Raw genomic sequence first — 25794 nt, 5'->3', positions numbered from 1 at the left:
CGTTTCATTGATGTTACCTTGATATATATTGAACTATAATTTTTTTAACAGAGCTTCCTGAATGAACTCTTCTTCTCTAGCTTCTTCTTATATGGTATATTGGCGATCGCACAATTTAATGTGCATCCTGCCACCTACTGTCCGGGATAGAAACAGGATTCCCCAAAAACTGAACAAACTACCAAAATACTACAAAACCAACAAATAATAATAAACTAAATCTAACAACGTTTCTGTTAAAAAATAAAAACAGATCTGATCCCTACACAGGCTCAAGGGGAACCTGGGAAGGTGGGTCTTCCGGAGCCAGTACCACTTGCAAGTCTTCAAACTTTTCTTCCACAGCCACAATAATGTCACATTTCTTAGACTTTGAGACTTGTGCTGTACAATTTATAACTGTGGCAATGAACGCCACAAAATCCACCTTTTCAACACACAGGGTATATTTTGACTGGTAGAAAACATTTACTATAGACTGTGGTTCATCCACTACCATGTCTTCACTAGCATCACTTGTTTTCTCAATTCCTTTAAATCGCCACCGCATTGGAGATTAAATTGGCCGCTCTAACTTTTGCCACCTCGATCTCCTTCACCCACTCTAGGAACTGAGGATCATGATCCCCACCACAATTGCAACACCGTCGTCCTTCTACACACAGTTTTTCAGTATACTATGTCCATCTGCACACATTTGAAACATGGCCAAATCCTTTACAATTCTTACACTGCAGTAGTTTGGGGACGAAAGCTCTTAGAGCACCAAGCTTCAAATGCATAGGCATTTTCTCTTTATCAAAAATAACATCTTCTTTTTCTCCATTCACCCAGCGGGTCAGACGCTGGGTGAATTGCAAGGCCCACCAACCACACCAGGATTTCTCTTCAGGTATTCAACCTGAACATCCGTCGTCACCCCCGAGATGAGTCCTTTGACGGATGCTCTACTTTGATATTCAAAACACAAAATGTTTGTTGTCCGGAATCTTTTGAGGCACACTGCAATCTTCCTCATCTTTTCCCCACCAGACCGTTTTCCTTATTCTCTTTCAGCTACTATGGCAAAATATGAATTTAGTGCATCACTGCCCTCCTATGTCCACTACTGGTACTGTGGGCTCCCATGCTCCTAAATATTTTGCTGTGCAAACTGGAATTTTGATTTGCTAGCACCATTGGCAATAGAAAAGCATTCACCCGGGTATATTACATTGAATGACAAAAATATATTTGCAAAGTTGCTTAATGTATGTTTCGTATACATTGTATCTTCTCACCCATGAAAATGAAATTCAGTAACTCATGGAGCACAATAAAATTATACAAGTGCTTATTTTATGTTAACCGTAAAACCAATTAGCTTCTGCCGTTAGATTTCGTTGCTATTTTACAGATTGTCTAAACGGAATGAGCGTTCTATATATGTCCAAACCCGCCTCCTATTGGTCCGATTTTCGCAACTTATTTACCAATCACATCACGTTTTATGTTGGATTACCATTGTGATTGGTCTCTGAACCCATACACGACTATTTTCAAGTAAATCTTTAAGTATTCTTCGTTGTATAAAACCCAGATGAAGGTTAACAGCTGAAATGTTTGTTTACTATTAAAGTCAAATTAACTGTCCAGTGTTTCTGGATTTCAATTAAATATGACCTGTAGTTAATTACCATGTAGGGGAATAGTTTTCCTTCCCAAAAAGTTTAATAAGTATGTTATAAAGCTAATTTTCTGTGTTTGGATGGGAACGCTTGTATCATCTCAGACAGGGGAGGAAGAGGGCACAAGACTTCGCTCTGGACTTTCGAACTCTGGCCTCCAGGATGGAATGAGCGGGCCCTGATCTACCACTACAGGTGTGGTCTACATGAGGACGTTCGTAGGGAGCTAGCCTGCAGGGACACCACCCTTAACTTTGACCAGCTGGTGGACCTATCCATCAGGCTGGATAACCTGTTGGCCTCCTGCGGACATCCGGATCGAGGTCCGTCAGTTCCATCCCCCAGCACCTCAGATCCGACGCCGATGGAGCTAGGAGGTGCTGCTATGAGGGGGACCTGTGGCCGCAGAGGGCACACTGCTGGTCGGTGCTGGGGGGGTTCTCCAGGGAGTCGAGGCAGCAGGCAGGGCAGGCAGACTCACCCAGAGCTTCCTGTTTCGCACGTGTGTATATTTTGAATTTCCTGAGTTTTTCCCGCATTCCCAGCATAAGGTGCTAGTAGATTCCGGTGCAGCTGGGAACTTTATTGATAGTTCATTTGCAATTAGATGAGGGATCCCTATTGTTCCTGTTGATGTGACCTTCCCTGTACATGCCTTAGATAGTCGTCCTTTAGGGTCGGGACTGATCAGGGAGGTCACAGCTCCACTATGTGTGATAACGCAGGGGGATCATAAGGAGAGAATTAGTCTTTTTCTGATCGATTCACCTGCGTTTCCTGTGGTGTTGGGGCGTCCCTGGTTGGCCGATCATGACCCCACTATTTCGTGGAAACAGGGGGCTCTCAAGGGTTGGTCACGTCAGTGCTCAGGGAGGTGTGTAGGTGTTTCCATTGGTGTAACTACAGTGGAGAGTCCAAACCAGGTCTCCACCATGCACATCCCCCCTGAATATGCCGATATGGCTCTCGCCTTCTGTAAAAAGAAGGCAACTCAATTGCCACCCCATCGACGAGTGGATTGTGCGATAAATCTCCTGGTAGACGCAGCACTTCCCAGGAGTCACGTGTGTCCTTTGTCACAAGAGGAGACAGCGGCTATGGAAACATATGTCTCCGAAACTCTGGGACAGGGATACATTCGGCCTTCCACTTCACCTGCCTCCTCGAGTTTCTTTTTTGTGAAGAAGAAGGATGGAGGTTTACGCCCGTGTATTGACTATCGAGGTTTAAATCAGATCACAGTGAAGTACAGTTACCTGCTGCTTCTCATAGCCAGTGTGACAGAGTCATTGCAAGGGACACGCTTCTTCACAAAATTAGATCTCAGGAGCGCTTACAACCTGGTGCGTATCCGGGAGGGGGATGAATGGAAGACGGCATTTAGTACCACCTCTGGGCATTATAAGTACCTTGTCATACCGTACGGGTTGATGAATGCTCCATCAGTCTTTCAATCCTTTGTAGACGAGATTTTCAGGGACCTGCACGGGCAGGGAGTAGTGGTGTATATAGATTACATTCTAATATACTCCGCTACACGCGCTGAGCATGTGTCCCTGGTGCGCAAGGTGCTTGGTCGACTGTTGGAGCATTACCTGTATGTCAAGGCTGAGAAATGTCTGTTCTTCCAACAGTCCGTCTCCTTCCTAGGGTATTGCATTTCCACCTCGGGGGTTGAGATGGAGAGTGACCGCATTTCAGCCGTGCGTAATTGGCCGACTCCAACCACGGTAAAGGGGGTGCAGCGGTTTTTAGGGTTTGCCTGAGGTGTATCCAGGGCTTTGGTCAGGTAGCGGCTCCCTACCTCTTTGCTAAAGGGGGCACCGGTGCGACTGCAGTGGTCAGCTGAGGCGGACAGGGCTTTTGGTCAGCTGAGGGCTCTGTTTACCTCGGCTCCGGTGCTGGCTCATCCTGATCCCTCTTTGGCATTTATAGTAGAGGTGGACATGTCCGAGGCTGGGATAAGAGCTGTGCTGTCTCAGCGCTCGGGTACGCCACCAAAGCTCCGCCCCTGTGCTTTTTTTTCGAAGAAGCTCAGCCTGGCAGAGCGAAACTATGATGTGGGTGATCGGGAGCTTTTGGCTGTTGTCAAGGCTCTAAATCATATCAAATCAAATGTATTTATATAGCCCTTCTTACATCAGCTGATACAGTGCCTTGCGAAAGTATTCGGCCCCCTTGAACTTTGCGACCTTTTGCCACATTTCAGGCTTCAAACATAAATATATAAAACTGTATTTTTTTGTGAAGAATCAACAACAAGCGGGACACAATCATGAAGTGGAATGACATTTATTGGATATTTCAAACTTTTTTAACAAATCAAAAACTGAAAAATTGGGCGTGCAAAATTATTCAGCCCCCTTAAATTAATACTTTGTAGCTCCACCTTTTGCTGCGATTACAGCCGTAAGTCGCTTGGGGTATGTCTCTATCAGTTTTGCACATCGAGAGACTGACATTTTTTCCAATTCCTCCTTGCAAAACAGCTCGAGCTCAGTGAGGTTGGATGGAGAGCATTTGTGAACAGCAGTTTTCAGTTCTTTCCACAGATTCTCAATTGGATTCAGGTCTGGACTTTGAGTTGGCCATTCTAACACCTGGATATGTTTATTTTTGAACCATTCCATTGTAGATTTTGCTTTATGTTTTGGATCATTGTCTTGTTGGAAGACAAATCTCCATCCCAGTCTCAGGTCTTTTGCAGACTCCATCAGGTTTTCTTCCAGAATGGTCCTGTATTTGGCTCCATCCATCTTCCCATCAATTTTAACCATCTTCCCTGTCCCTGCTGAAGAAAAGCAGGCCCAAACCATGATGCTGCCACCACCATGTTTGACAGTGGGGATGGTGTGTTCAGTTGTGTTGCTTTTACGCAAAACATAACGTTTTGCATTGTTGCCAAAAAGTTCCATTTTGGTTTCATCTGACCAGAGCACCTTCTTCCACATGTTTGGTGTGTCTCCCAGGTGGCTTGTGGCAAACTTTAAACAACACTTTTTATGGATATCTTTAAGAAATGGCTTTCTTCTTGCCACTCTTCCATAAAGGCCAGATTTGTGCAATATATGACTGATTGTTGTCCTATGGACAGAGTCTCCCACCTCAGCTGTAGATCTCTGCAGTTCATCCAGAGTGATCATGGGCCTCCTGGCTGCATCTCTGATCAGTCTTCTCCTTCTATGAGCTGAAAGTTTAGAGGGACGGCCAGGTCTTGGTAGATTTGCAGTGGTCTGATACTCCTTCCATTTCAATATTATCGCTTGCACAGTGCTCCTTGGGATGTTTAAAGCTTGGGAAATCTTTTTGTATCCAAATCCGGCTTTGAACTTCTTCACAACAGTATCTCGGACCTGCCTGGTGTGTTCCTTGTTCTTCATGATGCTCTCTGCGCTTTTAACGGACCTCTGAGACTATCACAGTGCAGGTGCATTTATACGGAGACTTGATTACACACAGGTGGATTGTATTTATCATCATTAGTCATTTAGGTCAACATTGGATCATTCAGAGATCCTCACTGAACTTCTGGAGAGAGTTTGCTGCACTGAAAGTAAAGGGGCTGAATAATTTTGCACGCAAATTTTTCAGTTTTTGATTTGTTAAAAAAGTTTGAAATATCCAATAAATGTCGTTCCACTTCATGATTGTGTCCCACTTGTTGTTGATTCTTCACAAAAAAATACAGTTTTATATCTTTATGTTTGAAGCCTGAAATGTGGCAAAAGGTTGCAAAGTTCAAGGGGGCCGAATACTTTCGCAAGGCACTGTACATCTTATTTGATCTACCAACATGACAAATACATAAATAGTAAATAAATGAACACTTTCACAAACATGGTTAATCTTTGATCTTATTACTGTTTCTATTTCACCACCAGATGGATGGATATTCGTGCAGCATCAGATAAGGTTTTACAGCCGGTTCCCATCCAGAGCCATGCTGTATACACAGTCACGGCTCAGTTCCCATCAACATAGAGGACAACTTGAACAGGAAACGCTGAGTGGGCGTTTTAACTTCCTGTGCCCGACCATGTGTCAATGTCAGGACCTGTACACTGAAGGATTACAAGCAGCCAGCAGTATCATGATGTTCTTACAGCTTGTATTCTCATGTCAGACCCGTGATCACAACACGTGAGAAAACAACTTTGATCGTGTGAGCAAATTCAGTGGACACCTGCTCATCAAACATCTCATTCCAAAATCATGGACATTAATATGGAGTTGGTCCTCCCGTTGCTGCTATAACAGCCTCCACTCTTCTGGGAAGGCTTTCCACTAGACATTGCTGCTGGGATTTGTGAGGTCGGGCACTGATGTCGGGCGATTAGGCCTGGCTCGCAGTCGGCGTTCCATTTCACCCCGAAGGTGTTCGAAGGGGTTGAGGTCAGGGCTCTGTGCAGGCCAGTCAAGTTCTTCCACACCGATCTCAACAAAACATTTCTGTATGGACCTCACTTTGTGCACAAGGGCATTGTCATGCTGAAACAAGGAAGGGCTTTCCCCAAACTGTCGCCACAAAGTTGGAAGCACAGAAGAGTCTAGAATGTCATTGTATGCTGTAGCATTAACATTTCCCTTCACTAGAACTAAGGGGCCTAGCCCGAACCATGAAAAACAGCCCCAGACCAATATTCCTCCTCCACCAAACTTTACAGTTAGCACTATGCATTGGGGAAATTAGTGTACTCGGGCATCTGCCAAACCCAGATTTGTCCGTTGGGCTGGCAGATGGTGAAACGTGATTCCTCCTTCCAGAGAATGCGTTTCCAAAGGCGACGAGCTTTACACCACTCCAGCCGACGCTTGGCATTGCGCATGGTGATCTTAGGCTTGTGTGCTGCTGCTCGGCCATGGAAACCCATTTCATTAACCTCTTGACAAACAGTTATTGTGCTGATGTTGCTTCCTGGGGCAGTTTGGAACTCAGTAGTGGACAGTGCTGAGCTGATAGATGTGTCCACTTCACAATCACAGCATTTACAGTTGACTGGGGCAGCTCTAGCAGGGCAGAAATTAAATGAACTGACTTGTTAGAAAGGTTGCATCCTATGAAGGTTCCACGTTGAAAGTCACTGAGCTATTCAGTAAGGACATTCTACTGCCAATGTTTGTCTGTGGAGATTGCATGGCTGTGTGCTCGATTTTATACACCTGTCAGCAACGGGTGTGGCTGAAATAGCCGAATCCACTAATTTGAAGAGGTGTAATTTGAAGGGGCACAGGGCCCTGTAACATTCCTCAATGAGATGAAGTGAACCGCAAATGGAAAGGCTGCCGTAATCAAGATATCAGAGAGCCGTAAGAAAAATACCACTGAATCAATATAGTATCTGATGAATATACGGTATGTATATTATATGTACTGTGTCCTTTTTACAATATGTTTTTCCTTCTCTCTGTTTCGACAGCTTTGCAATCGTATTTGTAATACTAGTTATTGTACAATGAAGAATATGTTCATAACACACTCAAGACCAAATGAATCAACTAGTTTTTTTGAAGTGACAACTGAGTCCTTGGTTCACATTTTAAAACACAAATAGACCTATTAGCCATAATTCCTTTTTATTTGAACCATAATACTTATTTGACCCTTTTTCCCAATCTTCTTGGAAGACAACAGCATCTCATTCCCTATATTTTATTTTTTATTTATTTTGGCCAAAGGGGCTTTGGTCCAAAAGCAAAGCAATAGTTCGAAGAGAGAGACATGGAATGTTGAACATATAGTTGATAGAAAATAGCTACACATCATTGACCAATAACACATCAACCACCATCAAATGGTAAACATTGTCTGTGAAGGCTGCCATTACAGAAAAGAGGTCCCACACCTACATACCCAGATATACTATGCGTGTGGTGGTGCGTTGCCAGACTTTGTCTGAGATAGATGAAAATCAAGGTTCCTATGTGTGGAACCAGGGGTTATAATGATAGGTATGCTCTAGCACAGAGATTACATATTTTTTTTTTTAAACGAGGATGACATACTGGGTAAAAGATGTGGGACTCTACACATGAAACGGCACATACGTTTTTTACAACATCCCATGGAAGAGAAACCAGTTGGAAGAAAGAGGAGTAGACACTTGAAGCACTAAAAGCGAGGCCTTCAACTTTCCCCATGTGGTGAGTTAGTTTTTCTAAGGATGAGATTGTGTCAGTTCAATCTGAAACACTTTCTTTATCCACTCAGGAGCCAAACATCAGTAAAACAGTGGGGATGTGAGGCAGAGTTTAATGTGCATAGTTGTCTTTACTGCATCTTCAAGCTGGTTCGAGATTGAATTACACATTACCACAGATAGAACAGTAACAAGTCCTAAACAGTCATTGGGGCTTATAAATTCAGGGGATTATAATACTCAAACTCAGTTCTCTTACAGTAAGGATGTACAGCTGTAGTACCAGTAACAGTGTTATGTAGTTTTTGCGACAATGTCCTATAAATATGTCTATTTTATGTCTATGTAAGACCAATGATTGACGATCAGGTCATTCCCAGCAAATGCAAGTGGTCTCTTAAAAAATACAGCAGTCTTTGGAATGCAGTAACATAGTGTAAAGTGAGACTATATCCAGCTGTAAAGCACATTCTCACATATGTATTGGCACCAAGTTTAACACTATGAAATGCTGTCTGTTTGTTTTCACCATATTCTGGACTCACCTTTCCAGGATGGACCTTTGACACCATTAGCATGCTAAGCATTGACATGTTTTGGACCAGAGTAGAATCCAGTTCACTTACTCTGTCTCTACCACAATTCACATGTCTTTAAGGTTCTGTGATTGTTGGCGTCTACGTTCTCCATGCTACGTTCTCCTATCCATGTTGATGTCTACAGTAGGCCAACGTACATTTTGAAAATGACTTTGTCTGTCGATATGAACAACATGGAAGTGGGACAGGTAAGGAAAAGACAACACCGTTAAATCTAAGTAATGGTAACCAAGTATTTGGTTTTCTGTTTGTTTGGTCTGGGAATGAAATGGCCCCTATTCCCTACATAGGCTGTGTTTAGACACACAGCACAATTCTGATATATATTATTTCAGATCAGCTCTGGAAATGATCTGTATGGAAAGATCAGATGTTATTGGTCAAAAATTGAATGAGTGAAAATAGATATCAGAATTGGGCTGCCTATGTAAATGCAGCCGTAGTGCACTACATTTGACCCGGTAAATATAGGGAATAAAAGGGTCATTTCAGGCCAAGATCAATTCCTGGTAAATGTTAGCCTCTTGATTAGTGGACCATGTACAGCCCAGATTATTTGACCTAATTACCACACATCTAGATTAGGCAGCTCCATTGATCCCACAGACCAGACTCATCACAGACTCAACACATCGGATCAAGCAGGCCTGGGTTCAAATACTATTCCAAATTCAAATATATTTAAGCATTTGCTTTAGTCTGCATGGAGTTCCAGGTGGGTGGGGTTTGCCTTTTTTGGACATTTCTATTGGTTCAATTGCTACAGGAAAGCTTCAAAAAAGTACCACTTAAGCATTTAACATGATTTGAAAGTATTTGAACCCAGATCTTGACCACAAAGAGAAACAGTGACGAAAGAAATGGGGAGAACATAATAAGTGCTGTATAAAACATACACAATCATTTCAACAGTGGTTAGGTAAGAGTCCCGCCGGGTGGGAAGGAGTGTGTGTGCCTTTTGATTGGTTGGTTGTATTTGGCATTCATCATGGCATTGAGAAAGAGGGCGGGCACCGCCAGTGCGGCAGAAGGCTAGTCAAGGAGCCTCCCGGGGGGGACACACGACTCTTCCTCATCACGCCATCTTCAGAAACTGTTCCACTTTGTCCTCCTCCACTGCGTCCGAAAACATCTCATAGTTCTGGAGGAAAGAGACCAAACAGAGTATAAGGTATTATAAAGGGGTCATATCATAACATGTTTATGCCATCTAAGTAAACAGTTTCATCTATACTTATTATCTAAGTAAACCTTTTCATCTATACTTATTATCCTCATACCGTTAGATAAACACTCAACACACACACAACCCTATCATATCTCACAAATATTCATTCTCCCTTCCTTACCCCACAGTACTGGTCCTCATTGAAGATCTGTGGCGGGACAGCCGTGGGGTTCCCTGCCTTGCTTCTCATCTCGTCCCTGACCTCCCCGCCCACTGAGATGTCAATCAGCTCATACTGGATGCTCTTACTCTCCAGTATCCTCATCACCTCCGCCTGCTGAGACTTCACCTGGAGGGGGGGAGGAAAGGGTCAGTTCAGGATCAGGGATCCATTGCACTTTTCACACTACTGGCCTGATTATACATTTAACATAGCGCTGAAAAGGACAATGTGAAAAGACATATCAGAGCCAGCACGGTACAGTTCGGTAAGATAGTGTGAAAAGGGTGCAAGCTTTACTTGTAGTACCAGGCACCAAACAGTCAGAGATCTGCTTTGTTAAATGTCTGCTGTTAAGGGAGATAGATGGGTGGCATTAACACTTCTATGATTATCCTGACAGAGAGACAGAAAACGGCTAAGTAGATCTAAGTAGTCTGCTTTGCCTTTAAAAGCTAAAAGGGTTTATAATAATGTGTGGTTGATGATTAATTGTGAAACGCTATCTTGTTGGGCCGGATTGAGGAAGTTGGGGGATGGGGTGTGTTTGCTATGTGTAACCACGTCTACTTCACCCACCAACTACATACAGCCTGGCATTCAATGGGCAAGGCAGGAAGACACCACGCACTACTGAAAGCCGATTAAAATTACTATTAGAAAACAAGCGGAAAGCTAGGGCCAAACCGAATGGCTGAATCCCTTATTTTTTTGTAGAAGAGGTGAAATTACATATCTTATGGCTAAACATTTTCAAAGTCTTCGATTAAAAAAGATCGTGAATCATATGGTTATAGGCTATGGATAATTTGGCAGTGCAATGCAGAGGCCACCGAAAAACAAATCTCCCTGTAATTGACACCAGATGTTTAACCACGATGTTTTGCATAAATTGATACTGTGTGTCCACGCTTGAGCGAATGTAAACTCTTGGGAAGTACGCTGCAACATCTGTATCAATTTGATAATTTCCACGAAAAGCGAAATCCTGTCTGTTTATAATGCTTTTAGACTGCACAAATAGTTCACATCCACCGTGCAGGCAGGTACACGGTAGCCATTGCTGACAAGTATGCTAACCTAGTTCCACTTGTCTAGGCATGCATCGATTATATTAGGTAAGTTGCAGAATGCGAAAAATATGCAATTAACATGCCCTCATTATTCGAATAGGTTCGTGAGATCTACCGCCAAACGGAGACAGAGGAAATGAAGCAGAACTATATGACTTCCGTCCCCATTTTCGGGGTGAGTTTGCATTTCCTGGTCTGTTTTGTTCATCTCTAAATAAAGTCGTTCTTCAAAAACGTTGCGATTGAATGGTGGACTGAATTATAAATTATTCCACACATGCAAACAATTACATTCTTGATCTAAAACATGGAACATTCTCATTGTGTATATATGCTGATCAGATCCTGGGATGGATCGTTGACAGGGCGTTGGGTGTGTCTTTCAGACTGGTCCATAAAGGGTCAATTAGAAGTGTATCCACCTGCAAGAATATAATATATCAATGAATATCCGTTTCATCTCACCTCTCTGGATGCAGTAACGGTGGTATAATACAATTTGACGCCCATGGTTGCGATTCTCGATATCCCTTTGTGTTGTCACACGAACCGCGAATAGCTCTCTTGCCGAAGACTACGATCAATCGCCTCCCGCGGCTGAAAAGCCTCTATTTGCTGTGTGGTTTAAAGGGCCAGTGCAACTCTTTAGTCCTGTGTGTAGATTGATGTTCTACTAGTAGGCTATTTGATGGGACTGTGACATGTATATCGAGCCTGTTATTGGCATATAGTCCAGTGTGTAGTAAAGTTAAATAGCCTGGAATAAAATGATTACCCATATCCAATTTATAAAGATTTTTTCAGCTTTTTTGTTTGAGACTATATGAACATGAAGGGCAGTGGTATAAAGTACTTAAGTAAAAATACTTTAAAGTACTACTTAAGTAGTTTTATGGAGTATCTGTACTTTACTATTTATATTTTTGACAACTTTTACTCCACTACATTCCAAAAGAAAATTATGCACTTTTTACTCCTTACATTTTCCCTGACACCCAAAAGAACTAGTTACATTTTGAATGCTTAGCAGGACAGGAAAATGTACTAATTCACGCACTCGTTTGTAAAGGATGTCTGAGTGTTGAAGTGTGCCCCTGGCTATCCATAAATGTAAAAAAAATAAAAATTGTGCCGTCTGGTCTGCTTAATTAAAGGAATTTGAAATGATTTATACTTTTACTTTTGATACTAAGTATATTTTAGCAATTACATTTACTTTTGAAACTTAAGTACATTTAAAACCAAATATTAGACTTTTACTCAAGTAGTATTTTACTAGGTGACTTTCACTTTAGTCATTTTCTTTTAAAGTATCTTTACTTTTACTCAAGTATGACTATTGAGTACCTTTTCTACCACTGATGAAGGGGTTAAACAGCCCAGGCTATTACTAAATGTTATTTTCCATGAGCTGCTTCTGAACAACAACAAAAAATCTAAATTCTATTACAAATTAAATGGATTTCACTTCCATTGGTCAACAATCAACTGAGCCAATGTGCCTTGATTACAAATCCTCCTCAAAGTCCCTGTTCCACTGACTGTCACTAAGCATTACAAAAAATCCAACCCCACCTAGGCTATTTCAAGGCAATCATTTTGTTATTGTGATAAACACTGTCCAAGTAAATTGGGTAAACTCAGGTGCAATAATGGGTTATGATAAGACCTCCCATTGGGACTGAAAGCAAATAACAGATCTTTGTAAATCTGAATCAAGACTACTATGGTCTCTGTGTAACTGATGTAATGGTGAACAGTAGGCTAATGAAACTAGTTGAGCTTGGCATGGTGATGTAGACATTGATCACTAGCAGGGCAGTGAGCCAGGCAGCAGGGGTAATGTGGACAGAGTCCAAGCGTAGGGTTAGCTCCAGCTTTGTCTGCTGGTTCAAGTTTTTCCTACATGGGATAAAGAGGAGCTGAGCTGGGTGGCTTGGCAGGCAGCAGTAGCTAACCAGGAAGAGGGCCAAGACTGGAATCAGACCCCCAAACTGTGTCCTGGCAAGCCTGGTCAATCACAATAATTAAAAAAACATTTATTGATCAGTGTCTATCAGGATGGGACTGCTTGTGATCGTTGAAGGGAAGCATTGTGATCTCAAAGTCAAAGAATATGGAGAGATGAAACCATGTTCAGACAAACAGATCTCATTCTGGACAGAGAGGCTGACAAGTAAAACCGATACTATGCCTAAAATGCCCATTGGTATACTGGTGTCAAGATTATACTTTGCGCACTTAACGCCCTTTGGTAAATTCTGAAATGGGATTGTTAGCCTATCACACGGTGGATCAGTTTCAGTCATTAATGAAGAGCACAAGCAGAGGACAAATACAATGATAATATCAGCACTGTGATGGAGCATAGAACAGCAGTAGGCTGTAATGTGTCAATGTTACATCGATCAAACCAAATCCTAGGGTTACTAAAATAGGCTCCAAATGTTACATTATTTCGAGGGATATGACGGGAACACTATACCATATGGAGACAATGGATGGATACACACTATTCACATGGATCCGTGGCATACCAATACATGTCATTTGTGTTTCAGATCAGACGCTTGGCCTCTCCACATGGAGGAAGCAGTCGCCTAGAGTTCAACACTGTCCTCTGCTGAGCTGCGTGAAATGCTTGGAGACAGAAATGACAGCAACGTAACGGTTACATATTCTTTGCAATTTCATTGGGTGAGGTGAGTGAGGTTGCAGTAATAACGAAAGGAAAAGGGTGTGGGCTTCAAGTCGTTTTTTTATTTTTGTACTTTTTTTTTTTTTTTTACAAATGCCATGAATTTAACAAAGTATTGGAATGTGAATGCCCTGCAAATTGTTAGGATTTTTGACTTGTCTTAGTAAGACTGCTTTGTTGTGAATGTTATTTTTTGTTCATCAGTCAGGGGAAAACTATACCTGGAGCAGTGGCCACCTGTCATGTTCTCTAGTTGTTTTGTGCTTCACGTGTTTAGCCAAATATATAATATATTTTATCTGTTTAAAAGTTTGGGGCCACTTGGGGTCCTTGTTTTTTGAAAGAAAAGCAACAAAAAAAATTGTCCATTAAAAAACATTAAATTGATCAGAAATACAGTGTAGACATTGTTAATGTTGTAAATGACTTTTGTACTGGAAACGGCAGATTTTTAATGGAATATCTACGTAGACCTAGAGGCCCATTATCAGCAACCATCACTCAATCCTGTGTTCCAATGGCATGTTGTGTTAGCTAATCCAAGTTTATCATTTTAAAAAGCTAATTGATCATTAGAAAACCCTTTTGCAATTATGTTAGCACAGTTAAACTGTTGTTCTGCTTAAAGAAGCAATAAAACTGGCCTTCTTTAGACCAGTTGAGTATCTGGAGCATCAGTATTTGTGGGTTCGATTACAGGCTCAAAATAGCCAGAAACAAAAAACTTACTTCTGAAACCGGTCAGTCTATTCTTGTTCTGAGAAATTAAGGCTAATCCATGTGAGAAATTGCCAAGAAACTGAAGATCTCGTACATCGCTGTATACTACTCCCTTCACAGAAAAGCGCAAACTGAATCTAACCAGAATATAAAGAGGAGTGGGAGGCCCCGGTGCACATCTGAGCAAGAGGACAAGTGCATTAGTGTCTAGTTTGAGAAACAGACACCTCACAAGTCCTCAACTGGCAGCTTCATTAAATAGTACCCGAAAAAAACCAGTCTCAACGTCAACAGAGAAGAGGCGACTCCGGGATGCTGGCCTTCTAGGCAGAGTTCCTCTGTTCTTTTTCCCATCTTAATCTTGGCCAATAAAAAGAAAAGATTAAGATGGGCAAAAGAACACAGACACTGGACAGAGGAACTCTGCCTAGAAGGCCAGCATCCCAGAGTCGCGTCTTCACTGTCAAGAATCACAAGCAATGGACATTAGACTGGTGGAAATCTGTCCTTTGGTCTAATGAGTCCAAATTTGAGATTTTTGGTTCCAACGCTGGGTCTTTGTGAGACGCAGAGTAAGTGAACAGATGATATACGCATGTGTGGATCCCACTGTGAAGCATTGAGGAGGAGGTGTGGTAGTGTTTTGCTGGTAACACTGATTTATTTAGAATTCAAGGCACACTTAACCAGCATGGCTAACACAGCATTCTGCAGCGATACGCCATCCCATCTGGTTTGCGCTTAGTGGGGCTATCATTTGTTTTTCAACAGGACAATGACCCAACACACCTTCAGGCTGTGTAAGGGCTATTTGACCAAGGAGAGTGATGGAGTGCTGCATCAGATGACTTGGCCTCTGCAATCACCCAAAGTCAACCCAATTGAGATGGTTTGGGATGAGTTGGACCACAGAGTACAGGAAAAGCAGCCAACAAGTGCTCAGCATATGTGGGAACTCATTCAAGACGGTTGGAAAAGCCTTCCAGGTGAAGCTGGTTGAGAGAATGCCAAAAGTGTGCAAAGCTGTCAAGACAAAGGGTGGCTACTTTGAAAAATCTCAAATATAATTTATATTTTGATTGGTTTAACACTTTTTTTTGGTTACTACATGATTCCATGTGTGTTATTTCATAGTTTTGATGTCTACACTATTATTCTACAATGTAGAAAATAGTAAAAATCAAGAAAAACCCTTCAATGAGTCGGTGTGTCCAAACCTTTGACTGGTACACACACGCATTTTATATATAAAATATTTTGGGGGACATTCATATGTGTCACATATCAGTTTGCAAACAATGTATAAACTAACAATTATTGAGTTAATAAAGCCGCATACATACATGCTCTTGTTTTGCTTTCTTGAGCAAGGCAGCTTCAAAAGGCAGGTGTTTAAGCCTACCTCAGCTTTCTGTGGTGGTGGAAAATACAGAGCTTAGGGGTTGGTAATGTTCTCTAGTTACGCCGTGATTGGCTCAGTGTTGTGTCACTCATGGGGATACTACGTCACCGCAAAAACTATGGGCAGAGTTAAAAAATTCAAACCCCTTGGGTGCTGCCATAAAGTTACAAAAGAAGTGCCCATCCAAGAAGGCTCATGGTCATTGGCCACAGATAAAATGACGTTATATCTATCCTATCTTTGATTGGACTGATCATGTCAACGTCATACTTTCTGAATCTTAGCTAGCAAGCAGTCTTCATAATGAAATCACGTCGACAATCTACTTGCAAATCCTTTTCAATCCTATGAAGATAAATTATAGATACAACGTATTGGTGTTCATCGGCCATTGGACATAAACATTACACAAGTTGTGTTTTGGAAGGAAGCAGTGGCTAACTGCAAGTGTTGCAAAGCAATCACTATCCTGCTATTCAGTGGAGTGGGTGTGTGGTCCAGGTCAGGGTTTAAAGGTCTCTTTTCCAAGATAAACATTCAACACCATGGGCTAGAATAGGTTGAATACATTGACCATGCTGTCAATCCAGCATGACTTCTGCCGCGTTCAAAACAATTGGAAATCAGAGAGTAATGGACAAAGGGTAAACATTAACAAAGCCGGATTGCATCACAGCACTGTGGAGAGCGAGAGAGAGAGTCCTTACCAGTCCTGGCAGTGGGAAGCCAGGGTAAACGCACCAACAATTTACAGATTATAAACTAGTCATGTATTACTGTACGATCACGACCGTTACATACATCATTTGACACCATGTCAATTGAAAATGTTCAATATGACACAGTAGCTTTCAAAACTCAGTCAACACAAGGTCAGGACTTTTCCAGACCAGAGAACAACTAAGCAAATATATTCTAGGATTAAAGTGAGCAAGTAAAAACAACTGTTACAGCAAAGTGACAAATACTCAAAGAAAAAAGACAGTTAGATTCACCCGCCCCCCAATATAGAAAAGACTATAAAAGTTTAAATTCTAATTCGCTTTGTTCAGTGATAGATCTAGCCCGGATCCAGATTGGTTTGCGCTATGACAATAAGAGTTGGCAAGACAGCACAAACAGATCTGGGACCAGGCTAGTGATAGGCTTCGTCATCTCCCGTTATGTAAAAGATAAATACTCTCAAGGCACAACAAGAGCATGTTGACATAATACAGTGACTACACAAGGTGTTTACTATAAAAATATACTGTGTGTATACAGTGGCAAGAAATGTATGTGAACCCTTTGGAATTACGGGGATTTCTGCATAACATTTGTCAAGTTTTATCTGATCTTCATCTAAGTCACAACAATAGACCGTCTGTTTAAACTAATAACACACAAACAATTATACGTTTTCATGTCTTTATTGAACACACCGTGTAAACATTCACCGTGCAGGGTGGGAAAAGTATGTGAGCCCATGGATTTATTAACTGGTTGACCCTCCTTTGGCAGCAGTAACCTCAACTGAACGTTTTCTGTAGTGGCGGATCAGACCTGCACAACGGTCAGGAGGAATTTTGGACCATTCCTCTTTACAAAACTGTTTTAGTTCAGCAATATTCTTGGGATGTCTGGTGTGAACCGCTCTCCTGAGGTCATGCCTCAGCATCTCAATTGGGTTGAGGTCAGGACTCTGACTGGGCCACTCCAGAAGGCGTATTTTCTTCGTTGTCCTGTTGCATCACCCAACTTCTGTTGAGCTTCAATTGGCAGATAGCCTTACATTCTCCTGCAAAGCCAAAATCGTTTTTCCGTCAATGGTCAATGCCCAGGTCCTGAGGCAGCAAACCAGCCCCAAACCATGATGCTCCCTCCACCATACTTTACAGTTGGGATAATATTTTGATGTTGGTGTGCTGTGCCTTTTTTTCTCCACACATAGTGTTGTGTGTTCCTTGCAAACAACTCAACTTTCTGTCCACAGAATATTTTGCCAGTAGCGTTGTGGAACATCCAGGTGCACGTTTGCAAACTTCAGACGTGCAGCAATGTTTTTTTTTGACAGCAGTGGCTTCTTCCGTGGTGTCCTCCCATGAACACCATTCTTGTTTAGTGTTTTCTGTATCGTAGACTCGTCAACAGAGATGTTAGAGTGTTCCAGAGATTTCTGTAATTCTTCAGCTGACACTCTAGGATTCTTAACGTCATTGAGCATTCTGCGCAGTGCTCTTGCAGTCATCTTTCCCTTACGGCCACTCCTAGGGAGAGTAGCAACAGTGTTGAACCTTCTCCATTTATAGACAATTTGTCTTACTGTGGACTGATGAACATCAAGGCTTTTAAAGATACGTTGGTAACAAGGCATGGTTCACATAAGGCAATGGTTCTTGTGAACAGCAAACTCTTTTTTAATAGGGCTAGGCAGCTCTAACCAACATCTCCAATCTCATCTCATTGATTGGACTCCAGGTTAGCTGACTCCTGACTCCAATTAGCTTTTGGAGAGGTCATTAGCCTAGGGATTAATGTACTTTTTCCAACCTACCCTCAATGTTTAAATTATGTGTTCAATATAGACAAGACAAATACAATCATTTGTGTGTTAGTTTAAGCAGACTGTGTTTGTCTATTGTTGTGACTTAGAAGAAGATCAAATTGAAATCCAGGTAATTCCAAAGGGTTCACCTAATTTTCTTGCCACTGTACATGCATGTCTAATCTTACATAAGGTTTACATTGACGGATTCATTAATACACTTTCTCAGCAATTGGTCCAGTACAGCCTTGATTTGTGACCCCACATGAGAAATACTCAGTTTATACTCTCATAGGTGAAAAAGTGCAATGTGGGTAAGTCAATTTGTCTGCCTATAAAAGTGCTCTAGACGTGGATAGATTGATCGGCCTGGCATTAAAATGTGAAACTCGTATAAAAAGCATAGTTAGCAGTATTGTTGATATTCAGAACCACACCCACTACACAGTATGCTCCCTTTTCCAACATAATACTACTTTGAAAGTGAATAAACTATCCCTTTAAGATCAATTCATTTCATTGTTTGAGTGCTGACAAGGACTCAATGTTTCTTGGCAGTAGCTAGACATACGTTGTTGTAAAAAAAAAAAAAAACAGAATGGAACAAAACTAGCACAAATGTAACAAAAGCATTGAGACATGATTAGACATACTGCTATAGGAATACTTCTGTCATCGTCAAGGACACAAGTGCTGTAGAGAAACATTATATTATAGAAGCAAACTCGAGCCGGCTAAGGAAGGCAGTGTGTGTCGAGTCGAACAAGGCCACATTGATCACTTTGGTACCAACCCAGCAGGCAAAACTGGGCAAAAGTTTTTGGCTGTAATAACGTCAACTAATTTCAACCAGTTTTGCCCACAGGGAAGTGATTGTAAGTCTCCTACACAGTGACCTACCCAGTTCATTTGGACTTGTCTCTGCAGTTAAGCAACCGTTTTGCTTTCCTTGCAATGAAGACTGCTATGCAGACACAGGCCACCAGCGTGGCTCCATACTGCACCAGATAGACAGTGGATGCTCCCTCTCCGTGTAGCTGTGTGTAGAGTGGCCGTCGGCCCAGGTAGTCCAGGTGAGAGGCCTGGATCTGACAGAGAGTACAGATAACCAGGAAGACGTGGAACAGCTGGTGGCCCTGCCCCAGGAAGTCACAGTGGCCTGGGAACAGACGCTCTGGGAGGGGGTTGGTGAAGAAGAACGCACTGGACAGGAAGAAGGCTACCTGGCTCCCATGGAAGGATATAGCCGGGTCGCCGACTATGCCACTGGCGGGTGCAGCGATGTCATCACTGTGCGACGTGGTCCAGAGGGACTGGAGGAGGCGGTGGAACACCGGACTAGTATCCCAGGCATAGGCCATAGCCGAGGGAATCACCTGGCCCACCTTCCGGACCCAGACCCGCAGGCTGTAATTGCGATACTTCCCATAGCAGCAGCCCAGGCAGGACAGGCAGCAGAGGAAGGTGGCAGTGGGCATGAAGACTGGGGAGACCCACTGGTGGTAGTTTGGTTCCACAGCATAGTAGAAGTGAGCCACGGCGCTGCCGTACTGATACTGAGCCACTCCTACATAATCCAGGAAGAAGAAGCAGTAGTGGTAGAACTCTGATTTGGCGGCCAGGAGGTGGGCTACCGTGCTGCAGGCCATGTAGGCCAGGGAGGACAGCAGGAGAATGAGGAGGGGCCAGGCGTGGGCGTCATCGATGAAGTCCACCGTCTCAGCTAGCTGTAGGAACTTCACCAGGACCAGGAGAGACCCTAGCAGGTGGGTCCACACGTTGATGGTCTCGTTGTGACGCTGGAACAGCGACAGGAAGTAGTACCTGTATTGATCAGGAGATGGGACACCATTATGTTCGCTTCTTTAAGAGACGTCTTTCCTATGATAAAACCGGATATGATGTACATAGCATTATGGGTAATGTAGTACATGTTACAGTACCTCCAGCCCTGGTGGAGCGGTCGGTAGCCAGCGTGGATATAGCGCTCTCTGAAGAATCCGGGAACTTCGGTGTCCCGTAGCGTGCCTGGCATGGAGGGGGCGGCCTCTGTCAGCATCTGGGGCAACGCCCTTACCTGCTGGAGGTTGATGAACAGACGCCCAATCCGCTCCATGGCGATCGTTGCCATGAGGGATAGTTTGACGGGGGGACTGTTGTTGTTGCTGACTGGACAGCTTCAGGAGACTGGCAACTGAAAGAGAAGGAGGGTAACACCATTAGAAAGACATGCTGACACTTAAAAGGCTTAAAAACAATAACTAAGAACAAAAAGAGGTTCAAAATGACCATTTATTTGAAAACTGCAGCGCAAGTAAAACTATTGGCAAATATAACTGACACACAGGTTAAAAAAGTTCCTTCAATTAGGTGCAATTATGTGCACCTGTGTCAGTATGCCAACACGAAATGAAAAAATGGAAACAATCAGCAAGACAATAAGCATTTGGGGTGTGTGCAATTGGCAATCAGCGCAGGCTAGGAAAACGTTGAATGTTGAAGGAAATGGCAATAAATTATTATAAAAAAGAAAAAAATGAAATGAACACATCACATTACTTGCTTCAGCAGTTCAATTACTTTAAAATGAGTCTCTAGTCCAAGTGAAGGTCTCTTCTTTAACAGTTCCTCTGTAAAATGCTGCCACCTCAGTAGAGAGGACTAGCCTGGTGAGTTCATGTTCAGTTTGGTTTAACCAGGCAAACAGAGGACACCCTTTATGCTGGCCCTACCTGACTAAGACACCAAGGCCTGGGACAGGAGGCCAGAATACACCAGACATGTTTCGATTCCTGCAGCAGACCTGACAATTTATTAACAGTAGTTAGCCTTAATCTGCAACTAATATGCAGTTAACATTGGAGAACAACATGAACTCTTCAACCTTGAAGATGAACAGAGGGCAGAGATCTTCCTGAGCAGTGCGATGTATAAACTGAACTCTAATTGCTCCAGTAAATCATTCTGGATAAGACCGTCTGCTAAATGACTAGAACGTAAAATGTCATGGGAGCGTACCAACTAAACACGCAAATCTGTTTTTAATCAAGAAATCAAGTTTTAATTTCCTGAACTGGTGAAAGAATGTATTTTCAGAAGCATACAGCATATGTATGTCATCCAACCACAAAGCACTATCAGACATGTTTACACAGTAACTTCAACTGTTTTAGTAGATATTGGCCACATGCCCATATCTGATAAAACAGAGTTGCTTATGAACAGCAACTTAGTTGCAACACTTTCAAAAACGGGATCCTTAAAAAAGGATGACATGATAACAAGGCATATGCAGTCAAGTAATATAATTTAATCAACACCTATTTCCTATTTTCAACCCTGTCAAGTATTTGCCTATGGCTTATGAGACTGAGGGATTTACACTGTGGCACCCGTGGATTAAAAATATTGTTGACACCCGTGGAGGCTCCTCAGAGGAAGGACCCTCCTCCTCAGTGAATTTCATATAAATAAAAAGTGAAACATTAAAAAAGTTATCATATTTAGATTAAACTATACTAAATATATTCACGTCACCAAATAATTTATTAAAAAAACACAGTTTTGCAATGAAGGCCTACAGTAGCCTCAACAGCACTCTGTAGGGTAGCACCATGGTGTAGCCGGAGGACAGCTACCGTCTGTCCTCCTCTAGATACATTGACTTCAATACAAAACCTAGGAGGCTCATGGTTCTCACCCCCTTCCATAGACTTACAAAGTAGTTATGACAACTTCCAGAGGACGTCCTCCAACTTATCAGAGCTCTTGCAGCATGAACTGGCATGTTGTTCACCCAATTAAAGGATCAGTGAATGAATCTATTACTGAAAGCATAAGCTACAGCTAGCTAACTAGCACTGCAGTGCAGTGCATACAATGTGGTGAGTAGTTGACTCAAAGAGAGAGAAAGACCATATTGGAACAGTTAATTTTTTTTTAATAAAAAAAATTAAGGAGAAGCAAGAGAGAGAGATGTATTTTTTTCACTTTCACTTAGCTAGTGAATGCAGCTGCTCGTTTAGCCTATTCAAACACCCAGCTCAAACAGAGAGGGATGCTATGTTAGCTAGCTGGCTATGGCGATCCAAAACGGGACCTCTTCCAAGTAAAGGTAAGCTTTTTGTTTTATTCCCACCCGGGCCAGCCGGTGTAACTGCAAAACTGATTGCTGACTGTACACTCTACTGCATGATTGTAGCAGGTTTACTAATGCATTAGTTCTAGTAGCTAGGTTGATTAGCTAATATGGTGACAATGACTTACGCTGTGTGTAGCAGTTCTGAAATGGTTTGGCTTGAAAAGGTTTATTCACCTGTTTACAGACAGCTGATATGTAGTGCACTGAAGTCTACAAGCGAAGGGACAAAGTGAGAGGAGGAGAGCATGAAGATGAGAAGGAATAATGCAACAAACAAAATGCTCATGCTGTTTGTATGCAGCTGCTATGATAGTGAACTGCGTTTGCGTGTGATCAGGGATATATTCATTCCGCCGATTCTGTTGAACAACGTTTATTAAAACAGAAGAAAGCGGAACAAAATGGGGATAAAATTACAGAAATTTGCCTCCCGAGTGGTGCAGCGGTCTAAGGCTCTGCATCGCAGTGCTGGAGGCATCACTACAGACCCGGGTTTGATCCTAGGTTGTGTCGCAGCCGTCCGTGACCGGGAGAACCATGAGGCGGCACACAATTGTCCAGCCGTTGTCTGGGTTAGGGGAGGGTTTTTCCGGCCAGGATGTCCTTGTCCCATCGTGCTCTAGCAACTCCTTGTGGTGGGCCGGGCGCATGCACGCTGACTTCGGCCGCTAGTGGTACAGTGTTTCCTCCAACACATTGGTGCGGCTGGCTTCCGGGTTAAGCAAGCAGTGGGTCAAGAAGCAGTGCGGCTTGGCAGGTTCGTGTTTCTCAGGACACATGGCACTCGACCTTTGCCTCTGCCGAGTCAGGAATTGCAGAAATGGGACAAAACTAACTACCAATTGGATATCACGAAATTGGGGAGAAAAAGGGGTAAAAAGTTAACTAATTCAAGAATTTGTCCAATATAAATTCTTGTTTGCAACTGTTGGACTAATGATTACTCCCTACATCAGCTAGATGCAAGCAAGAGTGTGCAAGGCAGTATTGAATGTAATCACTGTCTGTCACCTTGATAACTCAAATGTGTTTGTTGTTAAACTTTCATTCATAGGCTAGGTTGTAGCAACCTCATGATGGGTATAGGGAAAATTCTAATATCATGTAGTAGCCTAAACATAAAAGATATTACATTGAGCTGGATGAATGGAATATTAATGAAAGTCATCCAATATGCTGTAATAGAAATAAGGCAATGCTCAAAAAAAGAACGCTCATCCGCCCTCATCTTAAACGTCACTGACAGCAACTGGTTGACATCCAATAATAACTAACTCAAGACCTCACATAAACCTACAGTATACATCTCTCCCTTCAGCATCTCCCATGTTTTAGTAGGTGACAAAAGGAGAGGCAGGCAGACCAATCAGTGAGAAATATACTTTCTGACTGCTCTCTTCCACAAATCAGAAAAACACATTTCACCCCATCAAATACTAAAACTTAAAATGTTGACCAATGTTCCCTCTAAGCTGCAGTGCAGCTCCCAGGGACTGCCGCGCGAAGCGCAGAATATCTGCCCATGGAGAGAAGAATTTCACTGACCTTTCTATAGTTTTCCCTGTTAAATAACACTATTTAAATGTTTCCCTTTACTGTGGCAATAGTGATTGAATCAAAGCAATATTAGCCATTTCAACGCAACATACCGAAACAAAACGAACCAAGCATGATATTCTGTTGTAGGCATAGGAGTAGGATTCTATTGTGCACAACTCAGCCCATTCTCTACACAGACAGGTGTGGCATAGCCAATCAGAGCTGCAGTAGGCCTATATGCAAATAGACCATTGCTATATGGATATGTGCCATTTACTTTGAACTGGACTGTGTTTACAGCTGTGGTCATGAGTATATGCACTTGTTTTGAGATCAAAGCAAGAGCTGCATGTAGCCACATTTTGTTCATATCCTGTGCTAGTTAGTGAGTTATTAGCCCAGTTATAGAACATGTGTAGTCAGCAATAGGGGAGTGACTACTTCTTACAAGAGCACAGAATGTGTACATTTCTAGACATCTTTGAAAAGCAAGTCAGGTAAAGAGTTTTTCTGGTCTTAAAGGGGCAGTGTTGTATTTTGAGACAGGCTAAGTAGCCAATAGGTAGAGCATAGCATAATTTGTCTGATTCTCTCTAATAATGGTATGGGAATTATAATGCATTTTATTTTGTAAAGTGGTTTCTTGCCTCAAACACCACAACATTTTCAGTCACCTCCTAGTTTGAAGGACAAGTGGATAAACAGGTTAATGTCAAGCCCTGCATGTTTTTTTCACAAGTATCATGGAATGTAGGCCTACATTGAACACCACACATTGGCTGCTACTGTAGGCTGAATGATAGAACAGCTATTTCCATGTTAAAATGAAATGGGATGCATTTTCTCCATTGTTTTTGACAGTAGGCCACTACATCGTGATCAAATAACCGCAGAAGACTACTTGGCCACTGGTAAAACTAACTTGAAGCAGGTACGCCCAGTGTTCACAGTAAACGCGTGCTGGAAGCTGCACAGAATTTTCACAACGTTTGCGCTCAGTTGACCTGAAATTTGCTCAGTGCCAAATAAATTGAGGGAACGTTGACTTACATTCAGTTTCATTTGGTATAGGCTACACTAAAATAAGTTGTGCTCTTTCTTGCGTACACTGTTTAACCTGAGAAGTAAAAAGTTAGAAAATATTGCGCAAGACAAGAGGGAGGAAATACCAATGCATGTGGTTCTTCCTCTTCAAGGCTGCTGCTGTAGACCTACTTTATTAGACTACACCAGACGGCTCCTGAAGACGCACAGCAGCAGGACAGTCGGCAGGTTCTTTCACCTTCAAGATGTGATGATCGTCCGACTGTCTCGGTCCCTGTGCCCCTCCGACAGTCATCGGTCGTCACGCCTCCCCGACCGGTGTCAGCCTTGTCATCCACTCATATACTGGAATGCAACAGATGTGTGTCCAATATGAACAGGAGTTGTCCAATGGCAAGTAAGTAGGCGGTGGTTAGCAGCAGAGGACAGAGAAGAAATATGGTATTTATCTTGGCTACGGGAAACTTTGGGTTGGACGTCTGATTGACTGCGAACTGTCCGTCATGCCTTTCAGAAGATTCACCATGTAACTGTTTTTAGTCAAGTTTAGATTGCTCTCTGTTTCACATGCTGGTGAAATTGTTTCAATAGGTTAACACAGTAGTAGCTTATAACCTGTTGGTTTCGAGAGAAGAATACCGAGGCACAAAATACTGACGAAATTACTTTCTGAAAAACCACACCCTCTTAAGCCGGAAAAAGAAAAAATGAGAACTCCAGTTGAAATACATCAAAAACGAAGTGGCCTAGATTTTAGCCTGCTGTATAGCTTCTACGTGGAGTCTAAATGTAAAATTTCATTTAAGTCCCAATGGTATAAAACGCCGCAAATACAACAACAAAAACTCCAGAACATGGGCTC

General features: G+C 42.4%; 4 protein-coding genes across 18 annotated transcripts in view; 1 reads left to right on the top strand and 3 right to left on the bottom strand.

Annotated features, from left to right (window-relative positions):
- Positions 1-326, bottom strand: part of LOC110489414 (trafficking protein particle complex subunit 9) — a 304212-nt gene extending 303886 nt beyond the window's left edge. For 5 of the 13 annotated variants that reach the window (XR_016493583.1, XM_090227934.1, XM_090227936.1 and 2 more), the window contains exon 1: positions 18-103. The gene's annotated coding sequence lies outside the window, so the exon portion shown is untranslated. Of the gene's footprint in view, positions 1-17 lie in introns of all 13 variants that reach the window. The other 8 variants (XR_016493584.1, XR_016493586.1, XR_016493587.1 and 5 more) reach the window with 2 other exon arrangements.
- Positions 327-7224: 6898 nt separating this feature from the next.
- LOC110488193 (SH3 domain-binding glutamic acid-rich-like protein 3) lies at positions 7225-11435 on the bottom strand. Its single transcript, XM_021560299.3, has 3 exons — positions 11330-11435; positions 9753-9920; positions 7225-9544 (listed from the first exon to the last, which is right to left on the bottom strand). Exons 1-3 carry the CDS (start codon positions 11372-11374, stop codon positions 9479-9481), a joined length of 279 nt encoding a protein of 92 aa, XP_021415974.1. The 5' UTR covers positions 11375-11435; the 3' UTR covers positions 7225-9478.
- A 3486-nt stretch (positions 11436-14921) lies between these two features.
- On the bottom strand, positions 14922-25306 carry LOC110488192 (membrane progestin receptor alpha-B). 3 transcript variants are annotated; one of them, XM_021560296.3, is made up of 3 exons: positions 25058-25306; positions 20152-20402; positions 14922-20032 (listed from the first exon to the last, which is right to left on the bottom strand). In XM_021560296.3, the coding sequence occupies exons 2-3, from the start codon at positions 20337-20339 to the stop codon at positions 19114-19116; spliced, it is 1107 nt and encodes a 368-aa protein (XP_021415971.1). In that variant the 5' UTR covers positions 20340-20402; positions 25058-25306; the 3' UTR covers positions 14922-19113. The 3 variants fall into 3 exon arrangements, with proteins under 3 accessions (XP_021415971.1, XP_021415972.1, XP_021415973.1); XM_021560297.3 differs by having other exon boundaries at positions 25104-25301; XM_021560298.3 differs by having other exon boundaries at positions 25171-25297.
- LOC110488191 (transmembrane protein 222) overlaps positions 25110-25794 on the top strand; it is a 37164-nt gene continuing 36479 nt past the window's right edge. Inside the window, exon 1 of the mRNA XM_090227933.1 lies at positions 25110-25329. Within this exon, the coding sequence (XP_090084059.1) occupies positions 25283-25329 (47 nt within the window). The 5' untranslated portion in view covers positions 25110-25282. The remainder of the gene's footprint in view (positions 25330-25794) is intronic.

This window comes from Oncorhynchus mykiss, chromosome 30 (assembly GCF_057628025.1).
Source record: "Oncorhynchus mykiss isolate SJ-2025 chromosome 30, ASM5762802v1, whole genome shotgun sequence".
NCBI lineage: Eukaryota > Metazoa > Chordata > Actinopteri > Salmoniformes > Salmonidae > Oncorhynchus > Oncorhynchus mykiss.
The sequence above is the reverse complement of the archived record's forward strand: the minus strand, read 5'-3'. Positions and strand labels throughout refer to the sequence as shown.